Here is a 22021-nt window from a genome sequence, read left to right as displayed (position 1 = left end):
AGTTTATAAAACTTCTGACCAATTCATACAACCAATTTATTTTATCACCTTAAAATTGGATATCATGGTAAATCGTGGGATTTAGGAAAAGACAATCAGCCTATCCTCGCCTACCCAGATAATACTGAGTCTCCCAAGTCTGGTAAGGCATTACCCTTGTGAGATATTTTAGAAAAGATATGATGGAAATATTGAGGCTTTTCAATGATCCAAATTTCTATAGCTCTAAAGTTGTTTCTATATCAGCCTTTGACCCCATGATTTCCTGTTTAGTGATTAAAAATTAAGGCCTAGGGAAAAAGAACAAAGTTGGAGGCATAACCCTCCCAGACTTCAGACAGTACCACAAAGCTACAGTAATCAAAACAGCATGGTACTGGCACAAAAACAGACATGTGGATCATTGGAACAGAATAGACAGTCCAGAAATAAACCCACACACCTATGGTCTATTACTATATGACAAAGGAGGGAAGAATATACAATGGAGAAAAGGCAGTCTGTTCAGCAAGTGGTGTTGGGAAAGTTGGACAGCTGCATGTAAATCAGTAAAGTTAGAACACACCTTCACACCATGCACAAAAATAAACTCAAAATGGCTTAAATATTTAAATATAAGATATGACACCATAAAACTCCTAGAAGAGAACACAGGTAAAACCTTCTCTATGTTTTGCCAAATATAAATCATACCAAAGTTTCCTTAGGTCAGGCTCCCAAAGCAATAGAAATAAAAGCAAAAATAAACAAATGGGACCTAATTAAACTTACAAGCTTTTGTACAGCAAAGGGAGCCATAAACAAAATGAAAAGACAACTTACAGAATGGGAGAAAATATTTACAAATGATGCGACCAACAAGGGCTTAATTTCCAAAACATACAAACAGCTCATACAACTCAACAACAAAAAAACAAACAACCCAATAAAAAAGCGCACAGAAGACCTAAATAGGCATCTCTCCAAACAAGACATACAGATGGCCAACAGGCACATGAAAAGATACTCAACATCACTAATTATTAGAAAAATGCAAATCAAAACTACAATGAGGTACCACCTCACACTGGCCAGAATGGTCATTATTAAAAAGTCTACAAATAACAAGTGCTGGAGAGGGTATGGAGAAAAGGGAACTCTCCTACACTGTTGGTAGGAATGTAAGTTGGTGCAGTCACTGTGGAAAACAGTATGGTGGCTCCTCAAGAAACTAAAAATAGAGTTGCCATATGATCTAGCAATCCCACCCCTAAGATCCAGACAAAATTATAATTCTAAAGGATACATACAGCCCTATGTTCATTGCAGCAGTATCCACAATAGCCAAGACATGGAAACAACCTAAATGTCCATCGACAGATAAATGGATAAAGAGGATGTGGTATGTATATACAGTGGAATACTATTCAGCCATAAAAAAAGAATGAAATAATGTCATTTGCAGCAACATGGATGGATCTAGAGATTATCATACTAAGTCAGAAAGAGAAAGACAAATACCATATGATATCACTTATATGTGGAATCTAAAATATGACACAAATGAACAAAATCTACAAAACAGAAACAGACTCACAGACATAAAGAACAGACTTGTGGTTGCCAAGGGGGAGGGAAGGATTGAGAGTTTGGGACTAGCAGATGCAAACTATTGTATAGAGAATGGATAAACAACAAGGTCCTACTTCATAGCACAGGGAACTATATTCAGTACCCTGTGAGAAACCGTAATAATGGAAAAGAATATAAAAAAGAATGTATATATATATATATTTATAACTGAATCACTTTGCTGTACAGCAGAAATTAACACAACGCTGTAAATCAACTATACTTCAATTAAAAAATTAAGGGATTTTTCTCAGACCAAATCTATTCTATTTTGTTAATATGGAGGCTTTAAATAATTCCAGATTACATATCAACCAACATTCACAAAACCTGGAATTGATTCTCATTAATTATCATGATAATCATGTAAATGGAAAAGAGGAAAAGTAGAATTTCTAAATGAAATTTTCTCACATGTCTGGCCTTTAAAGACAGTGATTAGTTACTGTAAATTTTTACATCCCACTTTTTTAGGTTTAAAAAAGTCAAAGAAGTTAAGAAAAGTTCAGCCAGTGCCTGGTCCTGTAATCTTGTCTCCCTTTCATTATCCTACTTGGTACAAAAAGAATAGTAAGATTCGCAGGACCCCAGGAGGACTGGGCAGACTAATTAATAGCTATAGTATGCTTTCAAATGCAGAATGCTATATCTGTATGTGCTAACTTTTTTTCCCAGTAATCATGTTAATACCTTATTCATCTCACTGGTAATTGTATAGCGCCATCACCGTAAAGTAATGATGTGCACCATGCAAAAGTCAGGTGAGATGATCTAATGATGTCAAGATGAAATGCTGTCAGCGTAAGTCTATAAAGATAGTATAACACTGTCAAAAATAAAAGGAAATTATGGCATTGTAAGTTCTACTAACATTAAGAGATGTTAGAAGGAAAGGGTTCCACAATCTGGGGCAATGTCTGTTATGACAGATGTGCTCAAGCAACTTAAAAGACAAACTGGCATTCCTCATCTAATTTCCTTTATCCAAAGAGTTCTTATTAAAATTCTCTGTTAATTTCCTACATGAATGTCTTCAAGCCGAGAATAGGACTATGATTCTCAAGAGCAATTTGTGTTTGAAACATTCATTGTTCTTTGGGTCTATGGTCCAACATTAATTGCACCAGATAGTCATTTCTTTTACAAGGGCAAGGAGTACATTTTTCAAAGTTTTGTGAAAGGTAATAGTCCTCCAAGTTTCACTCTTTGAAGAAACCTTGGCAGTAAGAGAGATATCTTTGTTGTATACGTCACACCTCACAGAAGAAAAGAAATACAGCCCTTTAACACAAGGTCAGTTTAGGCATAAGCATTTGTCCTCTCTATATACCAGATTTTGAAAAGCTTTAGGAAGGTCCAAGCTTAAAAGAAAACAAAATCTCTCCGTATACTTTTGTGCATTTGGGAGCCTCGGGTTTCAGTTCCCTGAAGTTTTCTATTATGTGGGAGACTCAGATTAAATGATTTTTAAAATATAGAGGCGTGATTTCCGCCAAGACTGTTAAAAAGATAATAATCAAAATGAAATAAGGGATATAGAGTCAACACTTAGGAAAAATTAGACAAAAGATTGAACTTTGTTGTACTCAGGGATTCTCCCAGTCTATGTGGTGTCTGTGTGAGCTAGAGACAGATGCACCCTTCTTGGGGCAGATACAACCCCTCACCTGGATATATGGCTGGGCAAGTATGGTACAGGCTGGATTTTAGTTCCCATTCTCCCTTCATCATGGCACCCTTGTGCAGCGCACAACCTACACAACCACAGGTGGTCGTCCTGACCATCCCTAAGCTCCTGGATACAGGCCCAGTAGTTCAACCCCAAGGCATCTAGAAAACCTCTGCTCTCCCTACCATGAAAATTTCCATGTGTCAGGCTACTGAACAGGACTTCCCAAGGTGGCCTTTGGGGAATGTCAGAAGTATACCCTAAAATCAAGATTTGGCCAGGACAATTCCAGCTTACTCCTTCTGTCCTAGGGTAATTATTACCATCTCCTTTTCATTTTCAAAAGTGTCCCGGTTTGAATGATATGGTCACCTTACACATAACTTTGATAAGAAACTGAAAATTGGTTAGAATAGTCTATAGATAGATGTGTGAGATACACAGGTGAATGTGAAGGGGGGAGGAGAAGAAAGAAAGGAATGGAGGCAAATGGTAGAATGAGATCTCCAGCTCAGTTTTATGTAGACTGTCATTAGTTCCAGGGACCAATTGTTCATTGTCATTTAACATCAGTTATGAAATTAAGCTTTCTATTAGAGCAACTTCCCCTGAATTTTCCTGGTTCCAATGCTGAGGACTCCCAAACCCCGATTTACATCATATCTCAATTCAACTTCCTAGGTTGATAACCAGCAAGTGTATCCTAAAGAAAAGTGAGGTTCATTTAAGGAAAGGAAATTGTTGATGTAAACAAATCTTTACAGGGACTTCCCTGGCAGTCCTGGTATCTAAAGCCACAATTCTTTGCTTTCATTTTCCACAGGTTAGAGGATTTCCAGTTGTGGAGATTCCCCCATGCAATAAACTTACCAGCCACAGGAGCATAATTAAGATTCTTAACCTCTCTGTCTCACATTCCTCCATGTAAATGGGATAATGAAGGCACCTCCTTACAGGCTGTTGTAAAGAAGAAATGAAGGGACTTCCCTGGTGGTCCAGTGATAAAGAATCTGCCTTACAGTGCAAGGGACTCGGGTTCAATCCCTGGTCAGGGAACTAAGATCCCATATGCCACGGGGCAACTAAGCCCACGCGCCACAACTGCTGAGCTCGTGGGCCTCAACTGGAGAGCCTGTGTGCCGCAAACTACCTGCACACCACAACTACAGAGCCCATGCGCCCTGGAGCCTGCGTGCCACAACTAGAGAGAGAAAACCCACACACCGCAACTAGAAAGAAGCCTGAGCACTGCAACAAAGACACCACGCACCACAATGAAAGATCCCGCGTGCCTCAACGAAGATCCCACGTGCCGCAACTAAGACTCGACTCAGCCAAAAATTAAAAAAATTTAAAAAAGAAATGAAAAAATATACACAGGGCTTCCCTGGTGGCGCAGTGGTTGAGAATCTGCCTGCCAATGCAGCGGACATGGGTTCGAGCCCTGGTCTGGGAAGATCCCACATGCCGCGGAGCAAATGGGCCCGTGAGCCACAACTACTGAGCCTGCGCGTCTGGAGCCCGTGCTCCACAACAGGAGAGGCCGCGACAGTGAGAGGCCCGCGCACCGCGATGAAGAGTGGCCCCTGCTCGCCGCAACTAGAGAAAGCCCTCGCGCAGAAACGAAGACCCAACACTGCCATAAATAAATAAATAAATAAATAAATCCTTCCTTTAAAAAAAAAAAAAAAAAATACACAAAGCAATTAGCACATAGTAAATGCCTAATGAATGTTGTTATTTTACATATTAAAAGAGTACCAAATTTGTTTTTGACCAACTTTTTTTGGTGTGTGTATACAGATAGCATTTTTTTTTATATAAATTTATTTATTTATTTTTGGCTGTGTTGGGTCTTCGTTTCTGTGCGAGGGCTTTCTCCAGTTGCGGCGAGCGGGGGCCACTCTTCATTGCAGTGCGCGGGCCTCTCACTATCGCGGCCTCTCTTTTTGCGGAGCACGGGCTCCAGACGTGCAGGCTCAGTAGTTGTGGCTCACGGGCCCAGTTGCTCCGTGGCATGTGGGATCTTCCCAGACCAGGGCTCGAACCCGTGTCCCCTGCATTGGCAGGCAGATTCTCAACCACTGCGCCACCAGGGAAGCCCCAGATAGCATTTTAACCATGGGAATTTTTGACTAACTTTAGGTAACAGCAGAGGTTTATGTAGTGTAAATAGGAAGTTAGGAAGTCAGATTTCTCAGCGCCCTACTTACCTCTCAAGAATATTGTGGAGGTAAATATTAAATTATAAAACCCGCTGAGATTTTTTTAAGCTTAAAACTCTAAGCAAATTCAAGGTATTATTATTATAAAAGTAGACTCTTTGGGCTTCAGTTTACTAATCTGTCAAATAGGTATTCAAGGAGTACCTTTTATTCAAAATAGATGTATTTGAAAGTGGATATGCATTTCTAAAGAGCTAAACAAATATAAAGTCCCTAACCATAGTTCCTGCCAGCGCTACCTCCCTCTGGCCCACCCACCTGGAGTGCAGCTTGTCTTCCATGGGCAGGGGAGAGCTGAGTCAGGCATCTCCCTTCCTCATGTGCCCACTCACCTACAGGGGCAGGGGCTTAGGCAAGCGCAATGTTTAGCACAAGGAAAAAGGGAACACTGCAAGGCTGGCAGAAAGAGGGAAAGAGGGATGAGGCCAGGCAGGGAGAGACGGCAGCCCCACATGAGCCAAAAATTCCATGCCTGGATACTCCCAGGCATAGTGGGGCAGGAAAGGAACATTCACTTGGCACCGCTTATACCAGCCCTCAAAGGCCAGGTGCTTTAGTCCCAACAGTAGCGGCTGGCAGGCAGTGCCACCACATCATGGCTCAAATCCGCCAATAAGGGTTGGGTAAGAGTGCCAATATGGAATATGAGCAAGTCCAAGTTAAAGGAAAGGCAAATACATAAAAGTTGAAGACCAACCCTAACAGCCTGACATAGCTACTTCTCAAGGCTACTGTGAGAGGAGAAGTGAATTATATATGAAATCCCTTTGGGAAAAACCATTTAAAGGTCTATAAAATTTGCACAAGACATGCCAAATGTTCACCATAAGACTATGAAGAGGAACAGAACCCAGTAACATATTGGAAAAACTTAGAGAATGTTTTCTTAAACTGTGATATTTAGGGCCACGTTGAATTTTAATGACCCAGTAAAAGAAAGTCACAAAGAACAGAACTGTCATTAGCACCTTCTACCCCATTTATTGCAAACTCTCTGGGAAGTGCTCCCCAAAAAACAATCCTTGGGTGGACACACGCTTTTCCTAAATGCCACCCCAATGACTATTCTAATTCAGAGACAGCAGAGTGGTCATTAATTCCTGGCTGTTTCTATCCTGTTGTTTTCCATCCTTCTACTTCTCTTCCAATCTTTTCCACTGTTCTTGTAAGTTAAGGGGAAATTACCAGTGATTTCAATTACTAAATTAACTAAAATCACCAGTTTTACACCTAACTGACTGGTTTCAGGAATAATTCTATTAAAAATGTTATCACTGCAGCAAAGATAAGCTCTTTGGTTCATCTCTTTTTCTCAATGCTAAAAAATTCTCCTTATCCTCTCCAAGTTTACTATGTAAGTTAACTACCAGCGACCTAGCACAGTTACTCTATAACATGACCCTGAAAGTGTCTGAAACTTTTAAACAGCAAGTGTGAAAAAGCTATGACAGTACACCCCTGAAGCAGCGAGAGACTCAAATAACAAAAGAGGCAAGGGAAAAGTGTAGGGAAAGAATAGTGCATCCACAGTATATTCTGAATTTCTTCATGTATGAATACAGCTACTCTAGCCTGTGTCAGTTATTCATTTATTTAATTTGTTGATTTCCATCTTCACTTCTTTTTTTCCTAGGAGAGGATTTAATACAATATCTGTTTATATTCTGTGGCTAGCTGAAGTCCAGAGTTTCATAAAAAAGAAATATCTTTTCCCTCTACAGTTCCAAGCATTCCTGGAACTTGTAAGTAAAATTCCAGATATCCCTAAACCCCATTTTATTTTTTCTATTGAGATATAATTGATACTTATATTAGTTTCAGGTATACAACATAATGATTTGATATTTGTATATACTGCAAAATGATCACCACAGTAAGTCTAGTTAACATCGATTACCATACACATTTACATTTTTTTCCTTGTTATGAGAGCACTTAAGCAAGTTTCAAATATGCAATATAATACTATTAACTATAGTCACCATGCTGTACATTACATCCCCATGACTTATTTATTTTATAACTGGAATGTTTTCCCTTCTGATCTCCTTCACCCATTTCACCCACTCCTCCAACCCAATTTTAAACTAACTATAGTGCAAATAAATAAATATTTAAAAAAAAAAAAAAAAGGAAAGGAAACTAACAATAGTGCATGCAGACACATACTATGTTGATTGCAAAATGAGGGCTGTTGAAAAGTTGCAGTAGCAGCCAAAGTGTTCCCTGATTTCTGAAGTAACCAATTGAAATGCATACATCATTCAGGGGTAAAACTGAGAAAATGCACTCAAACCATTGGGAACCTGCAGTCACATACCCAAAGTTGTAAGCCAGGATGCAGCAATAAATTAGACGAACGTATATGTTTACAATACTTTGCTAAATGCACCATCTAAGAGTCTGCTGTGTTGAGAAAGAGAAATAAAACTAAGACTTGGTGTTGCAAAAGAAAACTTCTGCTTAACTGCTCATGGTCTATAAAGTTGACTATTACTAAGATTCTGGGTACAAGAAGGGTAATGTATCTTTTCTGTCCACAATTTTTTTAAAAAAGGACTCCATTGCTGCATCAGCTACACTTGACTTGGAAAGCTATTGACTTTTCCTTCCTGTTGCCTTTATTTTCTTCTGCAGGAGCACAGAGGGATGCAAGTCCAGGTGGGCACTGTGCCTTCCACTGATTATGCTGTGTAACACAGCAGGGAAACCTCTTATCTCAGGCTGGGGTTGCCTATTTAAGAATCTTTCTCTTTACAAAAGGTATAAGGTAGTAAACACAGCTGTACAAAAAGGTTTTGTATTTTCTTGCTGTTTGTTTTAATCTATTAAAATGATACAATTAAGGCAGGGTGCAAAAATATCTATAAAACTATATTACCTACCTGAGTTCATATATTTGTGGACCAAGTTTTAACCCAGCTCACAGTGATTGAATAATCTGAATGGATTTGACTTTAGAAGTGATTTTTTACACCTTTGCATACAGTGTTGTCAGATCATAAAAACACAGTGGCTTAGGATCAATGAACTTTAAAATTCTAAACTGATCTTGGAATTAGAATGTTATTAAAAATGACTTAAGCTTCACTCTTGCTATTTCCTTGCCAAAATTGGATCATTGCTCTGAATTCCTGTCTGCCAATTACTTTTCTTTTAACTCCACAAGGGGTATTTTTTAAATTGGAATTTATGTATCTTTAAGAAGAATAAAGGTTTTGTAAATAGCATCACAGCCAAACCTTCTTTTCAAGAAGATGAAATCTGAGTTTAGGAGGAAGAATATGACTCAATTTCAGTTTGCAAAGACTTATAATAATATAATCCCATTTACTTCCTACTTAGATGAACTTGAAGTGTTTTCAGCTGTGGTATATTAAATTTGTCTCATAGAGAATAGATTTGAGTGGATACTTAAGGCCTTTTCCTAAGCAGTTATGTTTAAGTTAAATGAATAAACACATTTTAATGTCTTAATTATAAAAACAAAATCTGCCAAAGTCTATGATCTGCACTATCATTTGGAAATAGACTGAAAAATCCTATTAGCTTGGAATTAAGCGGAAAATAGTTTCCCCCTCTGGGGATTTTTAATTTATTCAGAATATTTATATAATTGCCTGCTAGTGAATCCTTTGAGATTACTTTGTTGGAGATGCTCTTTAACTCCAAACACATTTTTCTTGAGGGCAGGGGGGTACCGTAATTAATTTCAGCATGGGAGGAATCTTTCTTTTTACTTATCCTTTCCATCACCTCCCCACACCCCCATTCCCTCACCTCCCTCCCTGGGTGACCTCACTGTCAATTCATATGGGCTCCAAAGCATTTTGGCTTGGGCCTAGTTAGTTCAGCCTCACAAGTGCATGGGAAGAACTTTAAACCTCGGTGGGGAATTAAACAGTTTTGCTAACTCAGAAGATGAACCACCTCTGAATGTCAGTTCCAAGCCAGTATGCCTGGCTCTCTATCAAGAGACACAAAAGCCATTCGGCTGAGTTGCCGAAACCAATGACCAACAACTTGTGATATTTTTTAAAGACTTCACCATTTTTGCAATCATCACTCCTGTTTTTTCATCTCATCGCAATTCATGGAAATGTGTCTTTTACAGACAAACATCAAATTGAGTATTTAGGGCTCTTACCTTAAGTTTTTAAATGATCTTCGTGCCCTAGCTCAAAGAAAAATGAAGCTCCATTGTAAATAAAATACTCAGATCTGTCTCCACAAAACATATGATGTAACCAGCTGTGTTTGTGTTTGAGATTTCTAGGATGAAAAGTACTCTAGACGGATCGTGATCAATAAAGACATAATAACAGTGAACTGCTCTGAGAGCAGTGTTCGCTGGACAGATCAACAAAATAATGGATAAAGCATTGCAGATGAAAACTAAAATAAACCTCAAACCAAGGAAAGGACTTTTAAGACAGGTAGTCCACGGATTTAAAAAATTCTAAACTAAAGAAGACTTGTTTACATCAAGTTTGCATATATGCTAGTATCATGTTATGGAGGTCCTTTATCTACGTGAATTTCGTGCATCCAACTGATGAGTACAATTTTTTAATTAAATAAAATAGTAGCGTCCATATTAAAAAGATCATAATTTATAAACTAAATATTTTCAGGTGCAGTAATTTGTCTGAGCGTCAAGCCCAAAGGGAAGGATGCTCTACTTTTGGCACACCTATGAGTAAGTAGATTTCCAGATAGGTCAGAGGGAAAACACTGAGTTAGCAGCTATTAAAATGATCCCCCCCTCCCCCGCTCCCTGCCACGCCTTTTCAAAGCACTCTCCCTGCAAACTCAGACTGGTACCATCTTTCCAGTTCCCGGGAGTAGTGAATCACCCTCAGTCTCTCCAGCGCCTCATCCAGTTAGAGGAGAGCCTGCTTCTTAGAACTGTCTAGGAAACAAGGGTCACCCTCGATTGGTTCCAGTCATCCCAGAGCATGGTACTCCCCCAAATCGCTGGATTTCGTGCTAAAACCCAGAAAAAAAGTGATCCGGTTGGAGGGGGGGGGGAGGGGGAGAGGAAGAGTATGACTGTATACGGAGTAACGTAAAGGAACGAAAGGGCGTGGGAGTGGAGAGAGAGATCTGCTGGAAGCGGAGAGAAGGAAAGCCACGTGGTAGCCGACTCGAACCCCAGGACAAACGGGCGTTGTCCAGCCAGGGACTGCGAGCCTGGGAAGCGTTTGCCATTTGCACGCTGCTCCTCGCGGACACTGGGTGGCGCTCGTGGTAAAGACTTGCACTACTCTTAGGGTCCGTTTCCCCTCCACCGCCTCCCGCCCTTTTCAAATTTCGGCTACTAGGAGATGAAATTACTCACATTCTTCCTACGTGTCGCCGTGAGGAGAGCACTTCTGGAGAAGTTTGAAGCCGTGGGGCTGTTTCTCCGTGGCTGGGCCTGTCAGTGGGTTTTGAAAGAGGTAACAGCGTCCGGCCCGCTGGCCTTAGAGTTCTGAGCCTTGGTATCACAAGCACCACAGTACCAGCAAAAGTTGCTACCCTGACAGCCGGGATACCCAACACGTGTGCGCCCAGAGTGTGGGTCCGAAGCGCCGGCCAGGCCCGGTGCCAGCCGTGCACAAAGCCACAATGACTCTAACCTGAAAGGAAATGGGACCATGTTGTGATCAGACTCGGGCTCCTTTTAACTCAGCGCTCCCTCTCCCTCCCGCTTCCTTTAAGGAAAGGAAGGGTAGGGGGAAATGGGGTCAACCTAGAAAAGAAGCGGGACAAAGCAAGAAAGTCGATGCTCTGGACCTTCAGAGACACACCCAGGTTTGGAGGCCTCACCCAGCAGAAGCCTTTGCACAAGTGGCTCGGAGTCTGGCGTGAGGGCCACCACTTTAGGAACTGAGAAAAAGAAGTTAAATCCTTCCTTTTCGCCCCACTCCTTTTTGTCTTGTGTAAAACATGGGAAAGAATGTCTTTTTTCGTCGGAGGAAAAGTGAAATTTAGCGAGGTCTAGAATAATTTAACATTGTAACACTGTGTTTTCAACCGGATTTTGAACTTCTAAATTCTGTCCAAATTCTGCAGCTTCCAATCCATCCAGATTGGAATCTGCCTTCTCAGCAAGGTCTAAGGACATTGCTACGAACATCCGATTTAGCATAACGGTATTGACCTCATTTCCCGCCACGTAATAACTTTTAAATCTGTAAAAAGTAGAGAGTGCCAGGGTGGGGCTGCGGGGATACGGTGGGGTGCTGCGGAAGGCCGCCTGCTCCCCGAACCAGGAGGCGCTTTGAACCATCCCTGGCATTGCTTTGGGGAAGCGATTCGTGGAATTAAATGGCAGGATGCGTGTAAGGTGACTCGATGGGCGCCGAGAACTTCTCCGGAGCAGAGGCCAGGGCTGCAAGCCTGCTGCGGTCTGTAGTGTTTCCCCGAAGCCCTGTGGTCCTTCTCAGCCAGAACCTAGGGGGTGAACTGCCGTGCCGACAGCCATAGCATGGTGTGAGGATGGGCGGACAGCCTTGGCTCTGTTTAACCGAGCTTCTATCTCAGCGAAGTCTGGGGCGGCACAGGCCGCAAGCAGGGACTCGGGCGGGTGTGGGAGGAGGGGCGCTGTGGACCCTGTGACACACACCTTCCCTTCCCTGTGCGCGCCAGAGCTGAAGTTGCCCCCAGAGGGCTATGCGACAATAGCTGTGGTTTTACGGCGCCCAGAGGCAGGGAGTTGGTGCACATGTGGCTGCTCGGCTTTGTAGTTTCGGAGCGAGGCTGGCCTCCTGCTCCGAGTTCCGGACCCGCCCCCACCCCCTCGGCTCTCCTGCTAGCCTGTTTTGGGCCAAAATAGCTCCACAGCCAAAGTGAGGCTAAACTAAGACTAGACACAACTAATGTAGACATTTTCTTCTTCGGTTGGGTCGGGGGTGGGGCGGGGGAGGGATGAGGCGGTGATGAGAAGTCAGACTGTTCCACCCTGGATGTCGGGTGGAGCTCCCAGGTTCCGGGTCTTAGAACCCCTGGAGGAAGATGCTGGGAGGACCCAAATCAGGATCCAGCTCCTGGAGTGTCCTATTTGAGGGGAGAGGAAGTGGGTAGCGGTAAACTGACTAATGTTAAACTTCTAAACTCCCAGCTAGATCACCACTAGAGCAAGAGTGACACTTCGTGAAAGGCAAACTCTGCATCCCAAATACCAAGTGTTTGATTCCTGAGCCTTTTCTCCCTTTGCATATGAGCTAAGATGCTTTCACTGCAAGAAATAAAGGGATTGAGGGTACAGGAATCCGGACGTGGGAAATGGAAAAGCAGGCCCTCGGTGCCACCTCCATGGAGCTGGAAGAGGGAAATCCATGGGCTTCACCCAACTTCCCCAAAGAACTTTTATCTCTGTCTACTTCCCAGCGTTCTTGGGGTTCCCATTAGTTCCCTGAGGACAAGTCACAAGTAGACCATTCACTTTTGCAGGAATCTTTGACCACTGAACACAGAATTACTGATCCTCTATTCCAACAGCATCCAAATAGACTAGAATATCAAACAAAATGTGGGGCTGCCCGCTCCTCTTGGGGACCAGCAATTTGGGAGTCATTAAGTTATTTGTGCTTAAGACAGCAATTTTTTAAGTCGCTGTAGGGATTTGGGCTTGCAGGAACTCTCTCTGCCATTAAGAGTGCATTCTTGAGCATCCTTGTCTCTCCCTTGTCTGAGAAATAACTCATCTCGGGCAAAGGAAGTGCTTGTTGCAAATTTGTCTGTCTTTTCCCAAATCACAAATTTTCAACACATGTAAATTACAGCTTGGCTCCCAGTGCCCCACTAAAAATATTGTTCTCATCAGTTTCTTCTCACCTTTATCCCACATCCCTGCTCCCCGCCCCGCTTTGATTCCCCATTTCAATATTAGTGTTCAGTCTACATTCGCCCTTGATGCAGCTCGAGGCTGGCTGGGAGGTGAGGGGCATGGGAAGACCGTGGTCGACCTCATCCCCAAAACATGTGCACTTTCTGAGGCTGCTGATTGGAACACATTGTCTCCAGACAGTACAGAGCTGGGTGTTGGCGCTTCTGCGTTGTCTTTAGTATTCACTGAAAACAGATTGCCTGAGGACCCCCTCTTCCCCCAGCGAGCGACAACAACACACACACACACACTCACCCCCCCTTCATTTTTTCTCCCTCTTTTTTTAAGCAATGCTTTGTTGTGCTCAAACTAGTTGGACGAGTTAGGGTGTTGCTGCTGCTCCTGAGGCCCTGGCCAATGGAACCCGATCCACCCCGCTGTGCGTAAGCGCGCAATTAAGGATTTAACCAAGGCTGTGCTGCGCCTCAGCCAGCAGTCAGCCTGCCGGAGACAGAGCCTCCAAGACTCCCAGCCTCCTCCTCGCCGCCGCCTCTCCTCCTCCTCCTCCTCCTCTTCCTCCTCCTCCCTCGCTCCCACAGCCATGTCTGCTTAGACCAGAGCAGCCCCACGGCCAACTCGGGCAGCCGCCTCCGCAGAGCAGCAAGGATAACCGCCGCCGCCAGTGAGCAATGACAGGAGTGTTTGACAGGAGGGTCCCCAGCATCCGATCCGGCGACTTCCAAGCCCCGTTCCAGACGTCCGCAGCCATGCACCATCCGTCTCAGGAATCGCCAACTTTGCCCGAGTCGTCGGCTACCGATTCCGACTACTACAGCCCCGCGGGGGGAGCCCCGCATGGGTACTGCTCTCCTACCTCGGCTTCCTACGGCAAAGCGCTCAACCCCTACCAGTACCAGTACCACGGCGTGAACGGCGCCGCGGGCAGCTACCCCGCCAAAGCTTACGCCGACTACAGCTACGCCAGCCCCTACCACCAGTACGGCGGCGCCTACAACCGCGTGCCGAGCGCCACCAGCCAGCCAGGTACGGGGGCTGGGGGTGGGGACCGACACAGGGGGAGCCAGGATCAGGGAGGAGCGAGATGCGGTGGGAGATCGGGGGGCCGCGCCGTCCACTGCAGTGCGGGCGCACCCGGCGGGAGTGGGGGCCGGGACTCTGCAACCAAGAGAGGTTCCCGAGCCAGCATTTTAGAGATCCTTAGTAGAAGAAGCCTGCGGGGGAGTTCGGACCAGCATCTCTCCTCTCTGGTACCCTCGGGCGACCCCTCAAGCCGCTGGATTCCCAGCTTGCCCGGTCGGAAGCCGGCGAAGCTGGAAAGCGGGTAGGGGTGGAGAGAGGAAAGAATCAACCAGCCTGAGCGGCGTTTACGTAATGAACGGAAGGTTATTTGCTGGATGTTAGGGTAAGCGTGCTCGAGGAGTGGGAGTGGAAGGCTGCCTCAAAGACTCTGCGGGGATTAGCGTGAGAGCAGCCGCGAGCCAGCGTGGTGTGCGTACCCGGAGCGCGCGGGGCGGGGTGGGGGCTGGAGAGCTGTAGCCCGCCAGAGGAAGAGCGCGCCGAGAGCCTTGCGGTTTCTCCAAGGCATTTCCCAAAACAAAAAGCCATTTAAAGGCGGAGGAGGGTTGCTGAAGGGTCACGTTATTGGAGCAATATTTTTTTCTTTCTCCATTAGGTGCCTACAATTTGTTTCTCCTTCCCATCTCCTTTTGCGGCTGCCTTGAAACTTAGTTGGAGAGTTTAAGAGGGTTAGTGAGCTTGGGCAGTAAGAGAGGTATAAGGTCTCCTAGGAGAGGTTTTGCTGGTCAGGTTTGATCTCTTCCCACCAGCACATTAATAATCCTGCTAATATTAGCATCCCCTGCTCTGGCAGAATCGAGACCACAGCCCTCATCCTCCACCCTTCCTCTCCTAGGAGCTCGCCACACACACACACACACACACACACACACACACACACACACACACTCCGAGGAGAGGTTCTCCGCCCCTTCCAGAGATGGGCACTTTTGATAAGATGGTACTTTTGTGAAAGGGGACTTGTGGCCCCAGGGCACGTTTGTAAAACACGCGTTCCGAGAGTCTTTTTTCTCCCAAGTCTATACTCACAATTCTGCTAAATTCGTCCTGACCTGCCGCCCCTTTCCTACGAAAACACCCCACCGCGGATTCCTTTTCAAATTGTATTGGAACTATAACTCCTGATAAACTTTCAAAGACTGCGGGGAGGGGGGGGCGGGTGGAGGGGGAGGCGTGTCTTCGTTCCTTTCAGTGTCTCTGAACTTCGTGCATAAATGAAAGATTTTTTTCTTTTGGCCAAGAACTTATTAAGTCTATTTGTAAAAGAAACCAGACACATCTGTGCCCTCGCAGATCTGCAGGGAGATTATGGGGGCTGCATAATCGGCCCTCTGTCTGCGGCGGCTCGGACGGCTTGCTGCTGAATTGAAGGAGCATAGTTTGCTTGTGGGTCTTTGAACTTTGGAGACCTCGTTTAGCGTCTTCCCTGCCCATGCGTCTGGCCTCTGCGGGCGCCCGAACAGACGCTGACATAAGGGGGGCCACGGCCCGGGGCCTCCCCCTTGAATCCCCGGGAGCGGCTGGCCAGACTCACCCAAGAAACGTCGGTGAACACAGGGTGGGCTTGAAAACGAATCCGGGTGAAGCAGGAACCGCTGCAAGGGCTAAATGCCGGACGCCGAAAAAGGAGTTGTGCTGTGCAAGGCGCCTTGCACAAACCCAGGAGAACCTGAATAAACAGAGTAGGGAATTAATCAGGCTACCTGGCTTTTCCACGATGGGGAGGGAGGGGTCTCGTGAAGCAAAGGCGGTAATATGGGGGAAAGAGAGTGAAGGCTGCGTGGTAATATATTCAAGGACTGTATTTGCAAGTTCTGCAAAAGGGCCATTGTCCGCCGACAACTCTAACCGGGTCTGTTTTGATTATTTAGAGAAAGAAGTGGCCGAGCCCGAGGTGAGGATGGTGAACGGCAAACCAAAGAAAGTTCGTAAACCCAGGACTATTTATTCCAGCTTTCAGCTGGCCGCGTTACAGAGAAGGTTTCAGAAGACTCAGTACCTCGCCCTGCCCGAACGCGCCGAGCTGGCCGCCTCCCTGGGACTGACGCAAACACAGGTAAATCCGGCCGCGGCCGGGGCAAGAGCCCCGCCTGGGCTGCAAGCCTGGCTTGGCCGCGGGGTTCGGTCCCGGCGGGCTGGAGCCGATTCAATAGGGCCCGCGAGAAACTCACAGACAGAAAGACACTGACCCCGCGCCCTTCCCTCTAGGAGTCAGGCCGGGTGTCGCCGCCGTGCGACGGTAGGGATGGGATGGAGACCGCGTTCTTCCCGAGATGCAAGCCCCACCCCTTCGAGCCTCGGGCGTTGAGGGGCCGGTTTCCTAGGTTGGAAACAAGGGGAGGGTTGTTTCCAGGACACTCTCGAAGCTTTGGGAAACTGGTTCTCTGCACAATGCAGAGCCTCTCGGGATGAGCGGGGCCCGGCGGGCTCTCGGTGGTCTTAGGCCGCGCGGAAGCCGGGAACGTCGCCTGCAGCCGGAAGAGCTGACGGGTCACGCCCTGCGCCTGCGGAGCTTTAGGCCGCAGCAGCCTGACCTTCCGAGGTGGGAGGGCGGGCTGTACGGGGAAATCTGCCCTGGATCGTCCCGTTCCCTTCACTCCCACCCCAGCCCCACGGGCGTCTTTGGAAGAATAAAGAATGTCCTCGGAGCCGAGGAGGGAGTGAAAGGGATCGGTCGGGAAACGGCGAGACCGCTCCTTGTCCGCCCCACTCTCGCGCGTGCGCGCGTAGCCGGCCCCGCGCCCCTAGCTCACCGGGCCCTGGCGGTTGTTCTGGAGACGTTCGCGGCGCCGCTTTGCAGGCGCTCCGCGCAGGCCTACCCGTGTGCGCTCGCGGCCGCGGACACTCGCGCCCCTCCCCCGGCCCCAACATAAGACAAAAGGCTGGGGGTCCGGCCCCAGCAGCAGCCAACAGGGCGCTCTCTGGGGCCCGAGATGCAGGCTTTGCCCCCGGCCCAGCCCCTTGACCGTGGGCCGAGAGCTGCGGGGAGACGACAGGGCCTGGCCTCCTGGGGGCCGAAATCGCCTCCAGTTGCCGCCCTGGGGGAGGCGCGCGGGCAGCCTCTGAGTGTCCCGGTAACGTGTGCCTTTGTTCCCCCACTCAGGTGAAAATCTGGTTTCAGAACAAAAGATCCAAGATCAAGAAGATCATGAAAAACGGGGAGATGCCCCCGGAGCACAGCCCCAGCTCCAGCGACCCTATGGCGTGTAACTCGCCTCAGTCTCCGGCGGTGTGGGAGCCCCAGGGCTCGTCCCGCTCGCTCAGCCACCACCCTCATGCCCACCCTCCGACCTCCAACCAGTCCCCCGCGTCCAGCTACCTGGAGAACTCGGCTTCCTGGTACCCGAGCGCGGCCAGCTCAATCAATTCCCACCTGCCGCCGCCCGGCTCCTTACAGCACCCGCTGGCGCTGGCCTCCGGGACACTCTATTAGACCGGCCGCTTTCTCTTGCTGTCTTTTTTGGGACTACTGTGTTTTTGCTGTTTTAGAAAATCATTTAAAAGAAATTCATATGGGGAAGTTTGGAAAACAGAAACAAAAAAGATTCATGTGTAAAGCTTTTTTTGCATGTAAGTTATTGCATTTCAAAGGACCCCGTCCCCCCTTTTTTTACAGACGAACTTTTTTTGCGCAACTGTGGACACTATCAATAGTGCCTTGAAATCTATGACCTCAAATTTTCAAAAGACTTTTTTCAATGTTATTTTAACCATGTAAATAAGTGTAGATAGAAGAATTAAACTGTATATTCTGGATAAATAAAATTATTTCGACCATGAAAGCAAAATGCCTCTAAAAAATACTCCATTTGCCCCACTTATAATGGGCTGGTGACATTTTGTGCAGGCAGTTAAAGGAAGACAAACTCTGCAGAGATCCAACAAGGCAAAAAGGAAAACAGAAACTGGGGGCTGTGTAGATGCAGAACTGTAGATGTGTATATTTTGGATGCTGTACTTTATATGTCTATATACATATGTGGCCTGTTTAGAGTACTGCCACATAGTATATATTTAGGTGTTTTTTGGCCTAACCACAAAAACGTTTAGATAATTTTAAGTTTAACCCCAAATTGTTTCAGGTAGAAAGTAATGCCGGAATCTAAATACAGCCCTCCCTCTCTGTGTGTGAGTAAGAAAGCAGCAGAAATCCCTCAATAACCACTCTGAATTCTAAGCTCAAAGCAATTATGGTGGAGACTGCCCCCCTCCCCATCAGCCTCTGTGTATTGCCAGAGCAATTAGACAAATTACACTCCCTTCAAAGGGAGCTTCCAGAGATGAGAAAATGAAAAAAAAGAAGAAAAAGAAATTTCCCCTTCTATTACATTTTTTTTAAAAACCTGAAATGTTTGCAGTGTGGCAAATGGTAGTGCCTTGGACTCAGTGTATGATTATAAATGTATCTGAGCTCTTTCACAAGAGGAAAGGATCACAGGACTTGAAAACAATGATGGACCTAAATCAGTAGGCCAAGCAGGGCATGTGTGTGTAGGGGGAATGCATTCGTTCTGCCAAGAGGGAATTATAAGGTGGAGGAAAGGAAGGAAAGTATTGTGGCCCCGTGTCCATTTCATATCGTGTGAGACAATATTCCAAACATAAATTACTTCCTTCATCCTCTTTACTGCTCTGGTTTTTTCAGGAAGGAGCTCTCTCTGCTTTGCTTTTACATAAGACAGTGGCAAGCAGGTTCCAAACGATGGGAAACTGCATCTGTTTGCAGGGATTTCTCTTTTGTGAAGGCTTCTCTGGGGCAGAGAGGAAGGACTTGCAGCAACCCTGGCCTCTGTCGCATCCTTCTCCACCTCTGCACACAGACATCAACAGTGTGACCAGAGCTACAGCCCGGGTCTAGAGCTGTACTCCCAGGCCTGAACTGTGGGTGTCTTTCTGACTGTTCTTTAGTTCGCCTGACTCTGTTTCCTTGGGATACCAAGGGAAATCGTTTGTTGGAAATTACAAGGTGCGTGAGATATATTTTACAGCTAGGAAGTCAGCAGCAATAAATTTGACAAAATAGTTTTCTTGGGCGGGGGTGGGGGCGTGGGGGGAAGATTAGAACGTAAAAATTTACATCCTGTCATCTGAGGACTTCTGAGAAGGTTCTTCCAGGATTGGGAGACTAGACCTGAAAAGGCACGCTGTGTGCCCTGAGGGGAATTTACCTGTGTGCTCTCTCTCCTTCTCTTTCTCGCTCCTTCTCCTTTCCTCTCCTCGTCTCCTTCCTTCTCTTCCCTTTTCCTTTCTAGCCTGCCAATTTAGAAAGACCTTGGGGGGATTTGATGGTTTGCTGGTCTTGAGAGGCACCCTGCCTGGCTCCGGGGTGGCACATGGGCCGCGGCCAAGGCTGTGGACCCCTCCTCCTCCCCCACCCCCAAAGCGCTTCTCTTCTCGAAGCTTCTCGCCCCCCCCCCCACCCCCTTCGTTCCCCTCCAGCCCTCCTTTCTCGGAAGAAGGTCCGGATGGCGACGCGCTTGGGGGAAAGCCGTGCGGAGCCCACTTTGTTGTCTGCGCTGGCAGAGAACAGGAGGATGGGGGGAAAGGTAGAGGAATCCATTTCCTGCTTTTCATTCTTGGCTTGTAAGGCGTGCGGGAGTTTCCATTACACCGAGAGCCAGCGCTTTACTTCTCGTGAATCCGGCCGAGAGACACCCCCCCCCCCGCCTCCCCGCGGTTTCCGAGCGCCAGCTTCCCCCTGCGCTGGCACCCCTCGCCGCCCCCGGGTGCGTGCTCGCGAAGGTTGGAGGGGGCGCACCCACTGGGGGCCTGAGTGGCAAGAATGTGCTTGGAGCACACTCTTTCCCTTTCTACACGTGGAGAGGGCAGATATTTTTTCCAGCCTTCCCCATCATCTCCCCTCGTCTTTCCTGCTTTGAAAAGGGGATCCCTTCACTACCAACCCCGATCGGCCGGCGCGGTCAAGCGGAGGGAAGCGCGAGTTCGGACTCTTCCCGGAAAGAAGAGGGAAGCTCTTCTTTAACGACCACCCCGTCACCCCCAGCCTTGACACTGCTTGTTGTTAAGGACACCAGAGCCTCGTTGCGACGCGGGCAGGCATAACGCCGCGCGGACAGACTAGGTTTCAGGATTCCTTCCCTTGTGCTAACCTCACTTCTTCCACTCGCAATGGCCTCGTCTCTCTCGCGGTTTTTTTTTTTTTTTTAAACTTGGTCCGGGAGCCGTGGACAAAAATATTCTGGCAAACCAGTCTGCAGCGGGTTTTCCCTGGCACCGCGGGGATTCTCCCTGGGGAATTTAACTCCCTGCAGTCCTGCGCCCAAGGATGTAAAAATAACAGATCCTCAGCAAAGGCTAAAAATATCCGTGTGATGTTCCTCTCCCTTGCCCTGCCTCCCACCCTCCCTCCTTCTCACCATTGTTTATCCCTATATCTAATATAAACATGTACCACTCCCCAGCAGAGTCCCGGTCTGCCCGACCCCACTCTCCTGACCTCTGCCTGCCTCTTCCGGTCCCCACTTGCCTAGCTCTCAGTCTAGTGCTCCCGAGATGTCAAGCTCACCCCAAGATTTAATTTTCTTTCCCGTGGGCTTCTTCACCGCGCCCCCCATACTCCCAAGCTCCTATCCCCATCTTCAGACCACCTCACAAAGCCCAGGAGGCCGAGGGCATGCTGGCAGGGCCAGTATGATTCTTTGGTGCCCTGTCCGCCTCCTGGGCCATCCTGTAAAAGAGCAGATAAATTGGCCTTTGTTTGAGGCTCGCGTTGGGCTAGGCGGATTTCTGCCCTTACTCCCCCCCCCCCTTTTTCCTGGCGGCCACCTCCTTGTGGAACAGGGGGCGGCCTGGGGAGCCGAGAGAAGCCGCATTCCTGTGGGTGCCAGGCGGCTCCAGTGCTGAGCCACAGGGCCTGAGACACACACACAGAGGAACCCGCAGACCTCGTTGCCCTTGATCTCGCTCCCTCTCTCTCCCTCCTGTTGGGGCACCCACCCGGGAGCCTGTCCACCCACACTCGGATCCACCCAGGTCTCGGCCTCGGGCAGGAGCGTGTTGACCCGCACACCGACACACGCACGCACACCCTCCCGATGACACAGGCACAGGCTAGGCCAGGATCTCCCCGCCCATGCCAATCCTCTGTCTCCCGCCCCTTATCCCACAATCCCAGACGCGCCGGCTGGCCTCCTTTGGCTTCTTTGATCCCACCGGACGCCCCACGGCTCGCGGCGTCCTGGCCGCGCCGTCCTGGGAGTCGCCCACAGCGCGCCAAGGCCAGGCGGTGCTCGGCTCCTCCCAGCGCGCTCTGAAGCTTACTCCGACCTTGACACCACTCGGCCTCCAGAGCTCCCCAGCCCGAAGCGCGAGGGATGCCTCCTGGACCACTGCCCCTTGCCCCTCTCACGCCCCCCAGCGCCTCCTTTTATTCGAAGAGAGGGACCTTTAGGGCTCCCCAACTGTCACCCCCTCCCCGCCCCGTCCCGCAACCCCTCGGATCGCGCGCCTCCCACTGGCCGCTGGGTTCCCGCCAACCCCGAGCTCTCGAGCCCTCCCCGGAGGCACGCCCTGAGGACAGACGCCCTCCGGCACCTCTGGGAAGCGCGCCACGCCGGCGGATCCGCCTGCGGTCACCCCTCTCCT

At 47.7% G+C, this 22021-nt stretch overlaps 1 protein-coding gene across 1 annotated transcript; it reads left to right on the top strand.

The window, feature by feature from the left end:
* Positions 1–13876: 13876 nt before the first annotated feature.
* On the top strand, positions 13877–18163 carry DLX5 (distal-less homeobox 5). The gene is made up of 3 exons (XM_007164802.3): positions 13877–14362; positions 16288–16472; positions 17520–18163. The coding sequence occupies exons 1-3, from the start codon at positions 14008–14010 to the stop codon at positions 17847–17849; spliced, it is 870 nt and encodes a 289-aa protein (XP_007164864.1). The 5' UTR covers positions 13877–14007; the 3' UTR covers positions 17850–18163.
* Positions 18164–22021: the final 3858 nt, after the last annotated feature.

Source organism: Balaenoptera acutorostrata, chromosome 7 (assembly GCF_949987535.1).
Source record: "Balaenoptera acutorostrata chromosome 7, mBalAcu1.1, whole genome shotgun sequence".
NCBI classification, from domain to species: domain Eukaryota; kingdom Metazoa; phylum Chordata; class Mammalia; order Artiodactyla; family Balaenopteridae; genus Balaenoptera; species Balaenoptera acutorostrata.
This window is presented reverse-complemented; position numbering and strand designations above follow the sequence as displayed.

What these genes read in the sequence shown, in the direction of transcription:
- DLX5 (XM_007164802.3), top strand. Translation starts at nt 14,008, where the DNA reads ATGACAGGAGTGTTTGACAGGAGGGTCCCCAGCATCCGATCCGGCGAC. An exon ending in GAGCGCCACCAGCCAGCCAG is followed by an intron (nt 14,363 to 16,287) that starts GTACGGGGGCTG and finishes TTGATTATTTAG; the next exon opens with AGAAAGAAGTGGCCGAGCCC. An exon ending in TGGGACTGACGCAAACACAG is followed by an intron (nt 16,473 to 17,519) that starts GTAAATCCGGCC and finishes TCCCCCACTCAG; the next exon opens with GTGAAAATCTGGTTTCAGAA.